At 40.9% G+C, this 14,414-nt stretch overlaps 1 protein-coding gene across 1 annotated transcript; it reads right to left on the bottom strand.

The window, feature by feature from the left end:
• Positions 1-355: 355 nt before the first annotated feature.
• On the bottom strand, positions 356-13,431 carry pkd2 (polycystic kidney disease 2). The gene is made up of 15 exons (XM_023291472.3): positions 12,623-13,431; positions 11,257-11,370; positions 9,794-9,927; positions 9,250-9,500; positions 8,913-9,137; positions 7,416-7,644; positions 7,168-7,338; positions 6,863-7,044; positions 6,664-6,784; positions 6,479-6,577; positions 5,337-5,458; positions 5,111-5,228; positions 4,530-4,693; positions 3,084-3,231; positions 356-1,219 (listed from the first exon to the last, which is right to left on the bottom strand). Exons 1-15 carry the CDS (start codon positions 13,044-13,046, stop codon positions 1,010-1,012), a joined length of 2,712 nt encoding a protein of 903 aa, XP_023147240.3. The 5' UTR covers positions 13,047-13,431; the 3' UTR covers positions 356-1,009.
• Between the last annotated feature and the right edge of the window lie 983 nt (positions 13,432-14,414).

The raw sequence follows: 14,414 nt of genomic DNA, 5'->3' as shown, positions 1-14,414 counted from the left end.
TTGAAGAATCTAAAGTATAAAACATGTTTTGACTTATTTCACACTTTTGTTTCCTACATAATTCCATGTGTGTTCATTCAGAGTTTTGATGCCTTCAGTGAGAATCTACAATGTAAATAGTCATGAAAATAAAGATTAAATGAGTAGTTGTGGCTGTGTATATTCAATAAACAATTATACGCACCCCTCAAATATACTTAATGCGTCAGATTATTTCTGCAGTTAATTTTCTAATTAGTCTATTATAACTAGCATCTGATGCTATTATCAATAACCATCTGTACTTAGATCTATATTTTTGAGAAGGATTCCAATCTTGTGGTTTGTTTGTTTCCAATCCAAATGAACAAGTCAATGTATTTTAAGAACACTTTATTTGGCAAAACAGATTACAAAAAGAATAGATTGTAAAAATAAGTAAGGCACAGGGAAAAAATAATAAATGCATGGGTTTCCCATGAACACTGACGCACTCCAAATTGAAGTTTGTTTCAAGTTACAATACGTATCATAAAACGATAAGATCATTAATCTGAAGCTTAGTTGAACAGAAGATGAGTAAATATGACAGAATGTGCCACACTTGTACCTAGTGTATATTAAAATGGTGGAAAAATAATCAGCAAAATTAACTTTGATAGAAATGCCTTTGGAGTATTTGTGTAAATGCCTAGATGTGTGGATACAGTGATCAGAAGCAGGTGAGGATATTAAAATCATACAGGCTGGTACATGTGTGTAATACTGGGATGGACGCTGTGCTGCAAATCCTACATGATTCTTCAACATCTCATGTATTTCATGTTTCATCATCTATCAAAGTAATACTGTCTGCTAGATAGATTTACGAACACGTTCAGGTGAGAACCTCGCTCACTGTCAGTGCTTTAGTATTCGAGGTGAGGTACTTTGTCCTTCTTCAATAAGGTGTAGTATGACATGTTCAGGTACTTGCTCTGCTTCAGGGAGGTTTCCGATAGAGTGGAATATTCTTCAGTGGGCCACGTCTTCACACGTGACTGCTTCCGTTTGTGCCCATGTCGAGGCCGTCGGTGGACAGAGAGGATGAGGGACGAGGCCGAGGGCCGACAGGAGTGGCTGTCTGAGGGTGGCTAACCTGTGAGACCATGTCATCAGACTCCCAGCGCTCCAGTTCCTCCCTCACCAGCCGGTCCGTCTGCTCCCTGTGGGCGTCCGTGTCCCGACCCAGACGCTCATCCTGAACAAAAAACACATTAAAGTCGGACACGATGTTTACGTTCAGTGAGCAGGATGCACTGTAGTAGCAATGTAGCACAATACCCAACCTTATGGAAGCCTGGCATTTTTATTACTTCGCCAAGGAGTTACGTAACGATTGGTTGTCTGTCTGTTCGCTACATTACTCAAAAACGGAGTAACAGATATGGATTATTTTCAGAGAAGGTCAGAAATGACACAAGGACCAAGTGATTAGATGATGGCAGTGCTTATAGTCTGGATCCACGGATTTGTTACAGATTTCTGTATCACTGCCAGATAGCGGCACAGCGTCACTGTAACTATGACAACAAGTGAACACTACGTCAGCTGCCTGCCGACGATCACATGATTGTGATCCTACTACAAATCCACCGCTGTGGACTTCAGCTTGTTTTATGCTTGCTGCGTCTGTGAGGTCCGTGCGGCTCCTTGAGGACAAATTACATCATTTTAACAGCCACACCCCCTCACACGGCCCTTCTTAAGCGGAAAATTTCTGTGTCACGCACCTCAAAATTTTTCTAACTACGCGGATGGAGACGCGGAAAGCTGGCAGAAGAACAGGAGCTCCTAGCAGAAGAAGTTCAGAAATACAAGCATTTATATGATTCATCACACAAAGATCACTGTGACAACCGAATTATGAACAATTCATGGTGTGAAATTAAAACAGCTGAAATGCAGCTATTCGGTAAAATGCCATGTTGTAAGTGGTGTTAACGATGGCAAACTTCTTCTACTCTAGTTTAGTACTAGAGTAAATTAGGTAGACATGTGTTTGTGATACACTGCCCCCTGCAGTTTGGGAGCAGATGCCGCATGGAGCATAAAGTGACAGACACACGGTCTCTCGAGCGGATTTCCAAGCGTCTCATTTCCACGTGTCTCGTTCGCGCGGAAAGCATAACCCAGCCTTTATCGGGACTTATCCGTCAGAAAAGATACAAGGAACAATTGATTAAATTGTGGGGGTGTTTCTGAGTCTCATCAATTCCCGCTGCCCGCTACATATTTAGGTCACGTGATTCGGTATCCGTACATAACGTACACATGTATAACACACACCTGTGCTCAGCGTAAGGTCATTTTTTATTAAAGATTTCATCCGTCGGAAATGATACAAAAAACAATTGATTAAATTGTTCTTTGTATCATTTCCCTCGGATAAGTCAGCACCGGTGGATTTATAGTAGGATCGCAATCATGTGATCTTCAGCAGGCAGCTGATGATCACTTGATTCCGATCCTACTATAAATCCACCGGTGCGAACCACCAGTTGTTTAAAGATTTCATTTGTCAGAAATCATACACTGTACTGTGCTCTCTGAGGGCTTTTCTTGGTCCCTCTGCACTCATCATGACCATGTGATCTACTATTAATACGATAATATTGAGCAGAGATGCTCTGGTTCTGTGGAGGATGATCCACTACTCTGGGCCCAACCAGCTCAGTTGGGAGAGCTGGACTGAAGATCTAAAGGTTCTTGGTTCAGTCCCGGTTTTCAGCAGTTGGGAAGAGTTTTGGGTCTTCATTGTTCAGCCATTAAGGCTTTGAGATACAGAGAGTCGAGTTCAAAACCCAACACTGTCAGGCTGTTAGACCTTTAACTCTATGTGCTCACCGAGTGACATAAGCTGGGATATGCAAAAAGACTGCATTTCATTGTACTCTGCAATGACTGCAAAGTCGTATCTTAAATGGAGGGCTCATTCTAAGCCAAGGGAACGGTACAATTTGAAGTTTCAGGTGATATACAAATTAATTCTATTTCTGCTAAAGCTGAATTCTACTCACTGCTCTTTTAAGTGCATGTAGCTGCTTGCATCCACCGCATCTCACCTCCATGACTCCGTCCAGCAGCCTGCCGAGCACGTCTCTTCTTTTAAGTTTGGCCCTCTCCATGGCTTCCAGCTTCACGATCACGGCATCTATCTTGGACACGATGCTGCCGATAGAGTGCTCCATCCTGTCCACACGTCTCACCAGCCTGACAGAAACACAGCAGTTAAGTCTCTTATCAAATTGCATGTTAAATATGATGTACGAGTCCAGTTGCTGTCATTCAGATCAGTATGAAAAAGTCATTACATATGTTACATGACAAAAACTGAGGAGGGACTGATTTATCAGCGGGCCAACATTATCAGATGATTTCAGCCTCAGTGCTCAGTGTTTGCTTTCTTTGATAACCAACTTTAAGGGATTCATATAGAATATTTATGTTGGGTTTTTTTGGTTCAGAAGAATCAAGAGAACAAAAGTATTATAACATTTTGAAACTAAAACTATCTATTTTACTATCAGCTTTGAAAATGTAATGTCACAGGTTTAGATTTCTATGTAGAGCTAAAAATGTTCAAAACATTTTCACAATTCACTAGTTCTGCCTGCTCAGATCAGAAAAACTGCAGTTTTTCTGTTTTAAACTTTTTTCTATGATAATAAAGTGTTATTTATTGAACTTTATTGTAAAAAAATGATTTGACATTGAGTCCCACAAACGATCTAAGGACACCACCTTGATGTATTTTTTTTTACAGACCAAGCACTGAACCGATTAATGGAGAAAATCTATGGTGGATTAATCTATAATAGGGGTGTCAAATGTTGTCAAAGGTTGTTCATTGTTCATTGTTGTTTTGTGTCTCCTTTTTGTAATATTTTGTCTCGTTTTTGTTGTTTTTGTCTGACTTTTGTCGTGTTGATCACAAACTAAAATACTGCATTGTTCATTTCCAGATGACTAAATGTTTTGTGTCTTTATAGATACTCTGTGATCTGTAAGTTGTAATGTGTAAATGGTAAAATGAGGCATAATGTTGTTGAAATTTCAGGTTGTTCATAATGTTTTGTAAAAAAGCAATTCCTTAAATGTGAACATTTTCAGAATGTACTTTTTTGCACTAAAACAAAGGGAAAAAAATGTTGCTGTTTATAGGTTATTATGCTGTGATTTCAATGATCACTTGAGATCAAATTGGCCCCAGAATGTGGCCCCAGAACGAAGATGAGTTTGACAACCCTGATCTATAATAAAATTAATCATTTGTTGCAGGCCAGAATACATATATTAGGTTTAATGCCCACCCCCCACCCTCACCCTATACATCAGCAGCACAAAGTTTCACCAAGAACTGATAGCTACTAAATTTAGGTCAGCAGAGGTTTTTGCAAGAATATTGCCACTCTTGTTCCTGAGGCTGAACTGCATTTTTGTCATCATTTTTTTGAAACTATTGCTATTGATTGATTTGTGTGTTTGATAAAAAATTTAAAGTTTCATACACTTGAAATTCCTCATATGAGACGCCCCCTGAGCTGCTGCCACGGCGACGGGAACTGTGACCGCTGTCCTCGTCGTCGTCCTCCTCCGAGTCGTCCTGGGTACGAGGGAAGCTCCGCCCACTGCTGGGTCGAGTCAGCGAATTGCGTTCCAGATCCAAGTCCTCCTAGCATACGAGCAGAAAGACACTGAGCATCTGCAGGTGCTGAGGGTTTTCTAATCATCAATTAGCCTTTCAACACCATTAGCTAACACAATGTAGCATTAGAACACAGGAGTGATGGTTGCTGGAAATGTTCCTCTGTACCTCTATGGAGATATTCCATTAAAAATCAGCCTTTTCCAGCTAGAATAGTCATTTACCACATTAACAATGTCTAGACTGTATTTCTGATTCATTTAATGTTATCTTCATTCAAAAAACTGCTTTTCTTTCAAAAATAAGGACATTTCTAAGTGACTCCAAACTTTTGAACGGTAGTGTATGTAGGCTATGCTGTTATTTCCATTCATTTCCAATCAGTTACTAAAACCAAAGATGTTTGTTTGACAAAGGAAACAAGCTGTTGGCTTCATCACTCACTCTCTCTTTCTCCAGGTCGTCTCTCATCTGCTGGTGTTCATGTTCTGTCAGCTCCTGGTCACCATCGTGATCATACTTGGCGAAGATGGCCTGAATCTCTGCATCTGTGTGGCCCTTTCTGAGAAAGTAAAGAAACCAAACACACTGAGGACAGGTTGCATTTGTTTGATATTCAACACAGCATCAGCACTGGTTTAATATAATAATAGTTGATAGTTTTCTTCACCCTTTTAGATCCTGACGGAGTTCATCAAAGTTCAGTTTCCCCCCGGCTTGACGCAAACTGTCTGAGATGTCGTCTACCGCCGTCTTCTTTAGTCTCAATTTGATCAAAGCTTTGTTACAACCCTGAGGGAAGGCAGTTAAAGAAATACTTCAAACTACATTTAAACCTATTTAAACAGGTCACTTGCAAAATGTTATGTAACAACAAAGACAGAAAGACATATTTTGACTGCAGGAATCTGGCACAATGGATATTCTTAACATACATTACAGGTGGTACCCTGCAGTACAGCCGTTTATTCTTCTTTTTTCAGAAAGGACTTGAGATGTGAATTGCTAAAATGTGCAAAGTAGAGTTTTTCATTGTTTTTGAACTAGTGTGTCTAGAGAGACACAAAAAGACCATCCTCCGGTTTCTTCTTTTCTCCACAGATCAGGAAGTGAGACCAGACCATCTTCTGAAAGAGGTGTCAGCAGCAGCAGCAGCAGCTCAGTTTGATTTAAAGGTTTAGACACTGAAAGAGGCTAAAATAGGCACCTGAGAATGAACAATATGTGCAGCATGTAGAGCTGAAACTTGAAAGACACACTCTGGGAACATGCGAGACTTTCATGAACTTGTTACTCCACCAAGGAATGGCAGAGTTATGTGACGATCTGCGTACGTTTGTCCGTCTGTTTGTCTGTCTGTCTGTTAGCAGGGAAGGTCAGAAATGACACAAGGACCACATGATTAGATTTTGGCAGTGATACAGCTTATAGTCTGGATCCATGGATTTGTTAAAGATTTCTGTATCATTGCGAGATAGCGGTAAGGCGTCACTGTAACTATGACAACAAGAGACCACTACATCAGCTGGCTGCTGATGATCACGTGATTACGATCCTACTACAAATCGACCACTGCGAACTTATCAGGACTTCTCCGCTGACGCACTTTGATACCATTTTGGTTTTCAGTTTCTACAAAGACCTTTCCTACAGCTGTGATTCTAAGCAGATTCCAACAACCTGCAGTGTTTGGAGCAGCTCCTGAGAAAACTTCAAGGAGTGTGCACTGTGATTTTCCGTTCTGTCATTATTGGTAGGCTGACTTAATGGAAATCAATGTAGCCAAAATAAATGGCTCATGTAGTTTAATACCTTCCTAATGAGGTCAGTCATTTCCAACTCAGACCTCTGCTGGGACATGTCGGCCTTCACCTCAGAGTATGTGTCATTGATGATGGCCAAGAACATGTTCTATACGGAAAAAAAAGAAAAAACATTGTTGCATTAGTCATGGGCAGGACACAACTACTTCTTCTACACATGAATCCCCTACTCACCATAAGAATAAAGAAAATGAAGAAGACAAAGGTTGTAAAGTAGATGGGTCCGAGGACTGGATTTGCCTCCTCAATCTCTGAGAAGTTGAAGTCTCCCAGGATAATACGGAACTGAGTGAATCTACAACAGAACATTTGAACATCAAAAAGAATAACAGCAGGAAATGACATTTGTGGACTAAACTTTGAATGCTCTTACATGCTGGCTTGGAAAGTGCTAAAATCGTTGACTTGAGTTCCAAACACCAAGTAGGCCAGCTGAGCATACGCCAGGAAGATGATGAAGAACATGATGGCGAAACCCACGAGGTCCTTGGCACAGCGAGACATAGTGCTGGACAGCTGACTCATGGTCTTATTGAAGTTGATGAACTTAAAAAGCTGTGAGAAAGTGAGAAATGACGAAGTGTGGGCATTAGTGGACTCCACGGAAGCTCTGTTCCACTGAGTGTCTGCTAAGGTGGTGTCGACTGTGATTATGAACTGAAGAGATGAGATTTATACCTTGACCCAGGAAAAAAAGATGATAACCGCAGCCATGTTGTTAAACTGGACCTGCAGATTGGCCAAAGGCTCAAAGCTGGGGTGGGCAGTGTGGTTCTCCAAGAGGCCTTTGAGCAGGTTTCCAACCATGGCTGTTCGGGTTATATTCATGATGATGGCAACAACACTCAACTGAAGAAAGACAATAAGTGTCTATTAGAATCTAACTGATTGGAGTTTAGCTTCAATAATCCCACCTTGATACTCACGGCGACAATGAGAACATCAAGACAGTTCCACAGGCTCTTGAAATAATGCAGGCGGTGGATGCGGATCTCCAGCACTTCTTCCACCACATAGTAGAGGATGAACAGGCAGAATGCCACTTCACACACACCCACAAAGTAGTCCCAGCTGGACACATATCTTATCAGACGCACTGTTTGGAACTGCCAGGAGGTTACCACCCCGCCAGTAGCAGGGAACTCCACCAACAACCTGACAAAGGCACCAACCGTTCTGTTATTCATACAATAGTGGCTGCAAGCTGGGGAGGTTATTAAACAATAAAGTGTGTAAATTAAGAATTAGGCTGATAATAAGTAAAGAATGAGTGCTGCTTTTCCCTGTTTGTGATTTTAACAATGGAAGGAAATCCATCCATCCATTATCTATACATCGCCTAATCCTTATTAGGGTTGCAGGGGGCTGGAGTCTATCCCAGCTGACTTAGGGTGAAGGCAGGGAACACCTGGACAGGTCACCAGTCTATCACTGGGCTACACATAGAGACAAACAATCACACTCACGTTCACACCTACAGACAAATTAGAGTTACCAATTAACCTCAGCATGTTTTTGGACTGTGAGAGGAAGCCGGAGAACCCGGAGAAAACCAACACATGCACAGGGAGAACATGCAAACTCCATGCAGAAAGATTTCGGGAAGTCCGGGAAGCAAACTGGGGTCTTTTAGCTGCAAGGTATTTTTATACATTCATTATTTTAATTATTTTTGCGGTAAAGTAAGCATTTTTTAACCCTAACCCTAAAAAATTTATATCAATATAAAAATAATAATTAAAACATATTAAAAGAATATTAAATCAAAAGAAAAAATGCGTATTGTACAGCACTGGGTGCTGATTGGCTCAGCGACCGTAGCATCAGTCTTCTCCGTCTCTCGTGTGCAGCAGCGTTCAGCATCTCGCCTTATCCATTTCACATCATACTGTTGCTCTGCGGTGTTGTGTTTTGGTGAAATTTTCCTTAAAAAATTTATTTATTTTAAGCCCAACGATGTCGATCAAATGTTCTCTGCCTTCTAAGGCTTCTGGCACTGAACCCAAGCACCAGAGGAAGATGCTTACCATTGCAGAAAAGGTGGAACTCCTTAAAATATAAATAAATTCGCCTATAGCGAGGGGGTTGTGGAACCCAACCCCCGCCATGGACAAGGGACCATTGTATTCAGATAATCCATATACAGTGTAAAATAAGTGTCTTCTTTAAGATAGTGCTTAAGTGACATTTGATGCACAAGTTTTTCGTGCAGGGTGCTATTGTTCTCTCATTACTGTTCTGTATATGCCTTTGTACCATACCAAAATGATAGTTGGTTGCTGTCCATAATTTCACTCTATATGGGTTTGATGGTTTGCTTTAAGTCAGCTGTGACAGGCTCTAGCGCCCCCCACAACCCCACAGAGGATTAAGCGGTGTATAGAAAATGGATGGATGGGTTTGATGGAACCGATGATTGTTACCTGGCGATGCAGAAAAGGTTTATGTTCCCATTGTAGACAGAGAAATCAAGGAACACCGCTCTGGAGCCTCTGTCCAGCCACAAGTGGTCTTTGAGAAACTGCAGTTGGATGGTTGACTCCTCTTTGGTACGAGACAAGTCCTGGTAGTATCCTCCACCTCCATATTTAGACACCTGACCCCAGTAACTGCTGCCATTCATCTCACTCTCCGTGGTGTACACCCATCTGACAGACATCAGGAAGGTAACATTTAGGATGTAGACATTTCTTCATTCTTTCTCACAAATTTTATCCAATTCCACTGATTTCTTCAGACTATTTAAATGCATTGACTTACGCAGTCCCATTCTTGGGGCCGAAGGCTGCGGTGTCCTCGTTGGTTGGCGTGTATATGTTGTAGCAGTCCTGGACCTCGTCCCTCAGATCTTCGTGGATGGAGCAGGACTCGTTGCGAACTTTGACCTGCCGGAGCCGCGGCACCCCGAGGAGAAGGTTCTCATAGTAGATGAAACTCTGATTCTCTGGCAGGCTCTTATTGTTGTACCACACCTCCCAGTACATGCCGTTGAGGAAGGGCCCCTCTGCGAACTAAAAGTGTAGAACAATCAGGAGTGTGGCACACAAGAGGCCAGAGAGAAGCATTCTCGTTTGACACCCCTGTTGTAGAACAATCGGGATGCAACTTGCAGCAAAAAAGCAAATAAATCCAAAAATGGCAGACTATTCCTCTAAATGCTTAAAGTCTAAATGCTTAAAGTCTGCTGAACCTTACTGTCTAAAGATGTAACACACTGATAAAATGTACAGCTTAGGCGAAAAGACACTGGACGTTGCCAGACAAATAATTTTGCCTGAACCAGAGAAAAAATGTTCCAATTTACCTTCCAGAAATCCTCCATAGTTGCGAGGCTCCTAAAGGTTGAAGGATCCCCAGCAGACAGCGGCGTGTCCAGGAAAAGCTGAGACATGACTTTGGTATAATAGTACATATTGGCACTCACCATCCCATAGGTCACTGCAGAGCAAATCAGAATATAACTATTACTGAGTGCATGTAGAAAAGAAAGAAACAAAAGTAGCACTGACAACAACAACAACACATCAGCTACAAGAGAGTGACTAAATGCATTGAACATACATAACTGTGCTGTTTGCATCCACTGTGACCCTGCAAAGACTATATGAACACAAAATCTAAACTCAAAATTAGATTAAATATACTTTCCACACATACTACATACATACTGTGGCATTACCATTCTCACTAGCATCCACAGTAGTTCTGAAAACTGCTTTTAATAGTTGAGCTCTGCCTGGCAAAATGTGCCTTAATCATGTCTGCCAGGAAATCATTTCCTGATCCACCCTAAACCGCACTTTGGCATTTTTCGTTGCGGCAAAAGCAGAGAAGAGAAACTTCACCGTTAGTCTCTTCATCCCACATATTCTCATTCTCACTGCCATCCCAAAATGTGGTCCACAAATCTGTGCTGTTGTTGGTATTTAAGACCTGACAAATGTTGGAGATTAGATTTTCAGTTGCCAAACTCATTAAGTTTACGCTGTGAATGTGGAAAATAAGTTTTCAGCGACAGAAAAGTTGCCACATTGTAAAAAGCTTTCAGTCGGTTCAGTCCAGAACTATTCTTCATTACACAAGCATTTATTTTACGTGTCCAGTCCAAGGATATATTTATACCACATATCCTAATGTCCAGCTGAGAATGTTTAGTCTGTAACTTGTGAAGTTTGTTTGTGTAATATTAATAGTAATAGTATATTTTCTGTTGCATTGTCAGAGAAATCCATGTGTTTTTCTGTTTGTAACTAACAGCAAATGATGCAGTGTTCATAGCAATCAATCTGTGCCTTTAGAATATAACTGCAAATGTAACTTTAATGAAGAGAACAAATTATTTAATCTAGTTCTGTTGCACCACCATTCACAGATAAACTGATTTATTTTAGACCCTACATACTAACAACACACTCACAATTCCAGGTGATATATTCATGCTAACGTTTTTTGAAGTGTGAAGCCACTACATAATGAATAATCATTAAATTAGAATTATTGGCAGCATCAAACAGGGACACAGTTTCAGCCTGTCATGTTGTACCACATGATGAGGCTCCACAAGTAATATTTAGTTATTCACTTGACATGCAGGAAGTCCAGAGATTATCATAATCAAAAGCATCACATCAGTTTATGTGAGAATGGTTTGGTAGATTTCTGATTCCTCAGGTTGACTCCTCAATAATGAAGCTGGCAACACAGCTTACTGCAAATGAGCTGTCTCTAAAGAACATAACACTGTGAGATTTCTGAATGTGTACTTACAGATACAAAGAGTGATGAGGAATGTGATGTACGTGAGCATCTCTCTCAGTACGTTCCTGAGGTACCTTTCTCGACTGCTGTCACTGTCCTCCATCAGCTCTGTGCCCCACAGGACTGCAAACGAAACATTTCAACATACAGTGGGTAGAATATACAGAGAGACATTCATCCATCCATTATCTGTACATCGCTTAACCCTCTGTATGGTCACCGTGGGGGACTCAAGCCTATCTCAGCTGACTCAGGGGACACCCTGGACAGGACACCAGTCTACCACAGGACTACAAATACAGACTCGCATTCACACCTACGGACAATTTAGAATCACCAATTAACCTCAGCATGTTTTTGACCGTGGGAGAAAGCTGGAGAACCTGGAGAAACCCACACATGCTCAAGGAGAACATGCAAACTCCACAAAGAAAGATCCCAGGCTGGAACACAAACTGGGGATCTTCTAGCTGTGAGGCAACAGTGCTGACCACCGAGCCTCCATGCAGTGCCAGAGGGACTTAATTACACAATTATTCCAGTCAAATTCACAGTGTGTTCCACTCATATTCCACTGTGGAGCTTAAAACAGTAAAAACAGCAACACTTGAGGTTCAAAATTATGTAAATATTACACAACAGATAGTATTTGCTTGTTTACATCTCTCAACACACTTTTATCAGAAAACCTACACTACTGTTCAAAAGTTTGGGGTCACTCAGACAATTTCATGTTTTCCATGAAAACTCACACTTTTATTCAACATAATTGCACAAGGGTTTTCTAATCATCAATTAGCCTTTCAACACTATTAACTAACACAATGTAGCATTAGAACACAGGAGTGATGGTTGCTGGAAATGTTCCTCTGTACCCCTATGTAGATATTCCATTAAAAATCAGCCGTTTCCAGCTAGAATAGTCATTTACCACATTAACAATGTCTAGCCTGGATTTCTGATTAATTTAATGTTATCTTCACTGAAAAAATACTTTTCTTTCAAAAATAAAATTATATTATTTTTCTAAGTCAACCTATCAAATGTCCAACTGCTCAGTAGATGATGACTACCATTAGTAGTAGTAGTGCTGCTATTTAGTATTGAATTGCAGTAAGTGTCTTTTTTAGGTGTAGACAGAGTGACACTTGAAGTCATTATAAACGCAATGTTTTGTACTTGATTCTTTATTTCAATGTATAGTAGGAAAATAATGGGTTTAATCATAATTGCACTGTGGTCTGCTAATTTTACAGCCTAAGAATCCAAAATATGACATTATTTAGAAATGATAGTTGTTTGTTGCCATTCTGTAGAAAACAATTCAAAACTTGTCTATATCATCACCATAAAAGCTGCATTTAAAGAGCCTTACTTCTGATTTTTTGGAGTATCTGCTTCATACAGCTGAGGTGCTCATGCCTGTCCTGTTGCTGAGCATCCAGGGTCGGGGTCGGGTACAGTCCTCCCCGGGGGATGTGGGTGCTGCTGCCCCCGCGGTTGTAGCTGCCCAGGCCGCTGCTGCAGCTGCTGCTGGAGGCCGTGGACACCGACCTCCTCCCTGGACTCGCTTGAGGCCAGTCGGCTTCCATAATCTCGTCCTCGGGTTCAAACCCAGGGTTATCCCGGCTCCACGCTTGTCTGGACGGAGGGGACGGGGTGCCCGCGACCCCTCCGAGCCCCAGGTCTTGATGCTGGATGTTCTCCATCTCTATGCCCTCGCTGGAGTCGAGTCTGTTGGGCGACCTGCCTGTCTGGCTCTGCGGCGGCTGCTGGGGTCTGACTCGGGATGAACTCATGGTCCAGTTAGCTAGTTTCTCTATCTGGTGCGGGGCATCTGATAACTCTCAAAGTTACACAAACGAGCAATAAATCGTGACACACTGACTGTAAAAGTCACAATATGGAGATTTGTGTAACGACATCCAGCTCTTCATAACCAGCTGCGGCAGTTTTCAGTCTCGACTAAGCGTTAAAACAAAAAAGTTAAGAAAACACAAACTTCGATTCCGTCCCAGAAACGACGTCTTTAGTTCCGAAGCGATGCCTTTAAAGCGGTTAAAGTTGTTCGCTAGTAAAGTACGTATACTAAACTGCACTAAAATGCCGTGTTTACGTGAAAAAAGAAAGACCGTTTTTCTTATCCCGGGACAGCCATCTTGTTCCTGAACTGTTCCCCCAAAAACTTGTTCGGGACTCAAGTTACATTAGGAGTCATGGCGTCCCATTAAAAGCTGGAAAATACCTCGGTGGAAAAACACTTTTCTTTATTTGGTTATCTTTTTTGACCATTTATACCTGTCAGTATTGTAGTTATTAAAATGGGATAAAGTAATTAGATAAAAATAAAGTTACATAACCTCTGTATGTTTGGGTCTGCGGTTGCTATGACAACGAGGCACTTAGCTAACAGGAGCTGTCAATGAACATGAAGTTAGATTGATTCATTTAGACATAAAAAAAAACTTAAATAATTAAAGAATAGGGTCTGTGTGTCGAACATGAACTTCAAATATTTGTACACTGTGACTTTACTGCAAAAACTGAGTAGAAATAATCCTAAAATATTAAACAGATGTCTGAAAAAACACAACTTAGTGTCCAGTTTTTCATCTTATAATAATAACATACACCACTGGTCAAAAGTTTGGGGTCACCCAAGCAATTTCACGTTTTCCATGAAAACTCACACATTTATTCATGTGCTAACATAATTGCACAAGGGTTTTCTAATCATCAATTAGCCTTTCAACACCATTAACTAACATAATGTAGCATTAGAAGACAGGAGTGATGGTTGCTGGAAATGTTCCTCTGTACCTCTATGTACATATTCCATTAAAAATCAGCCATTTCCAGCTAGAATAGTCATTTACCACATCAACAATGTCTAGACTGGATTTATGATTAATTCTAAGTGACCCCAAACTTTTGAATGGTAGCGTATGTTTAAATAGACACTTTTAATCATCTATTCTATTTTCAAAATGCATGTTGTGATACAATGTAGTTCAGGTATATACAGAAAAGAGTATATAGAACTGCTTCTCATGATACACTGATGCAGAAAGATGCTTCAGTCTTGCATTACAAGGTAATATGAAGAAATATGTTGTACTAAAGAGTAAAAAGGGACTGTCTGATTTGTTCTGTGTTGATATTCAGCA

The sequence above is a fragment of the Amphiprion ocellaris genome, chromosome 4, assembly GCF_022539595.1.
Source record: "Amphiprion ocellaris isolate individual 3 ecotype Okinawa chromosome 4, ASM2253959v1, whole genome shotgun sequence".
Classification (NCBI taxonomy): Eukaryota; Metazoa; Chordata; class Actinopteri; family Pomacentridae; genus Amphiprion; species Amphiprion ocellaris.
Note: the sequence above shows the minus strand (reverse complement) of the source record. Positions and strands in the feature narration are given on the sequence as shown.

What these genes read in the sequence shown, in the direction of transcription:
- pkd2 (XM_023291472.3), bottom strand. Translation starts at nt 13,046, where the DNA reads ATGAGTTCATCCCGAGTCAGACCCCAGCAGCCGCCGCAGAGCCAGACA. An exon ending in CCTCATCACTCTTTGTATCT is followed by an intron (nt 9,928 to 11,256) that starts GTAAGTACACAT and finishes TTTGCTCTGCAG; the next exon opens with TGACCTATGGGATGGTGAGT. An exon ending in GGCCCCAAGAATGGGACTGC is followed by an intron (nt 9,138 to 9,249) that starts GTAAGTCAATGC and finishes GATGTCTGTCAG; the next exon opens with ATGGGTGTACACCACGGAGA.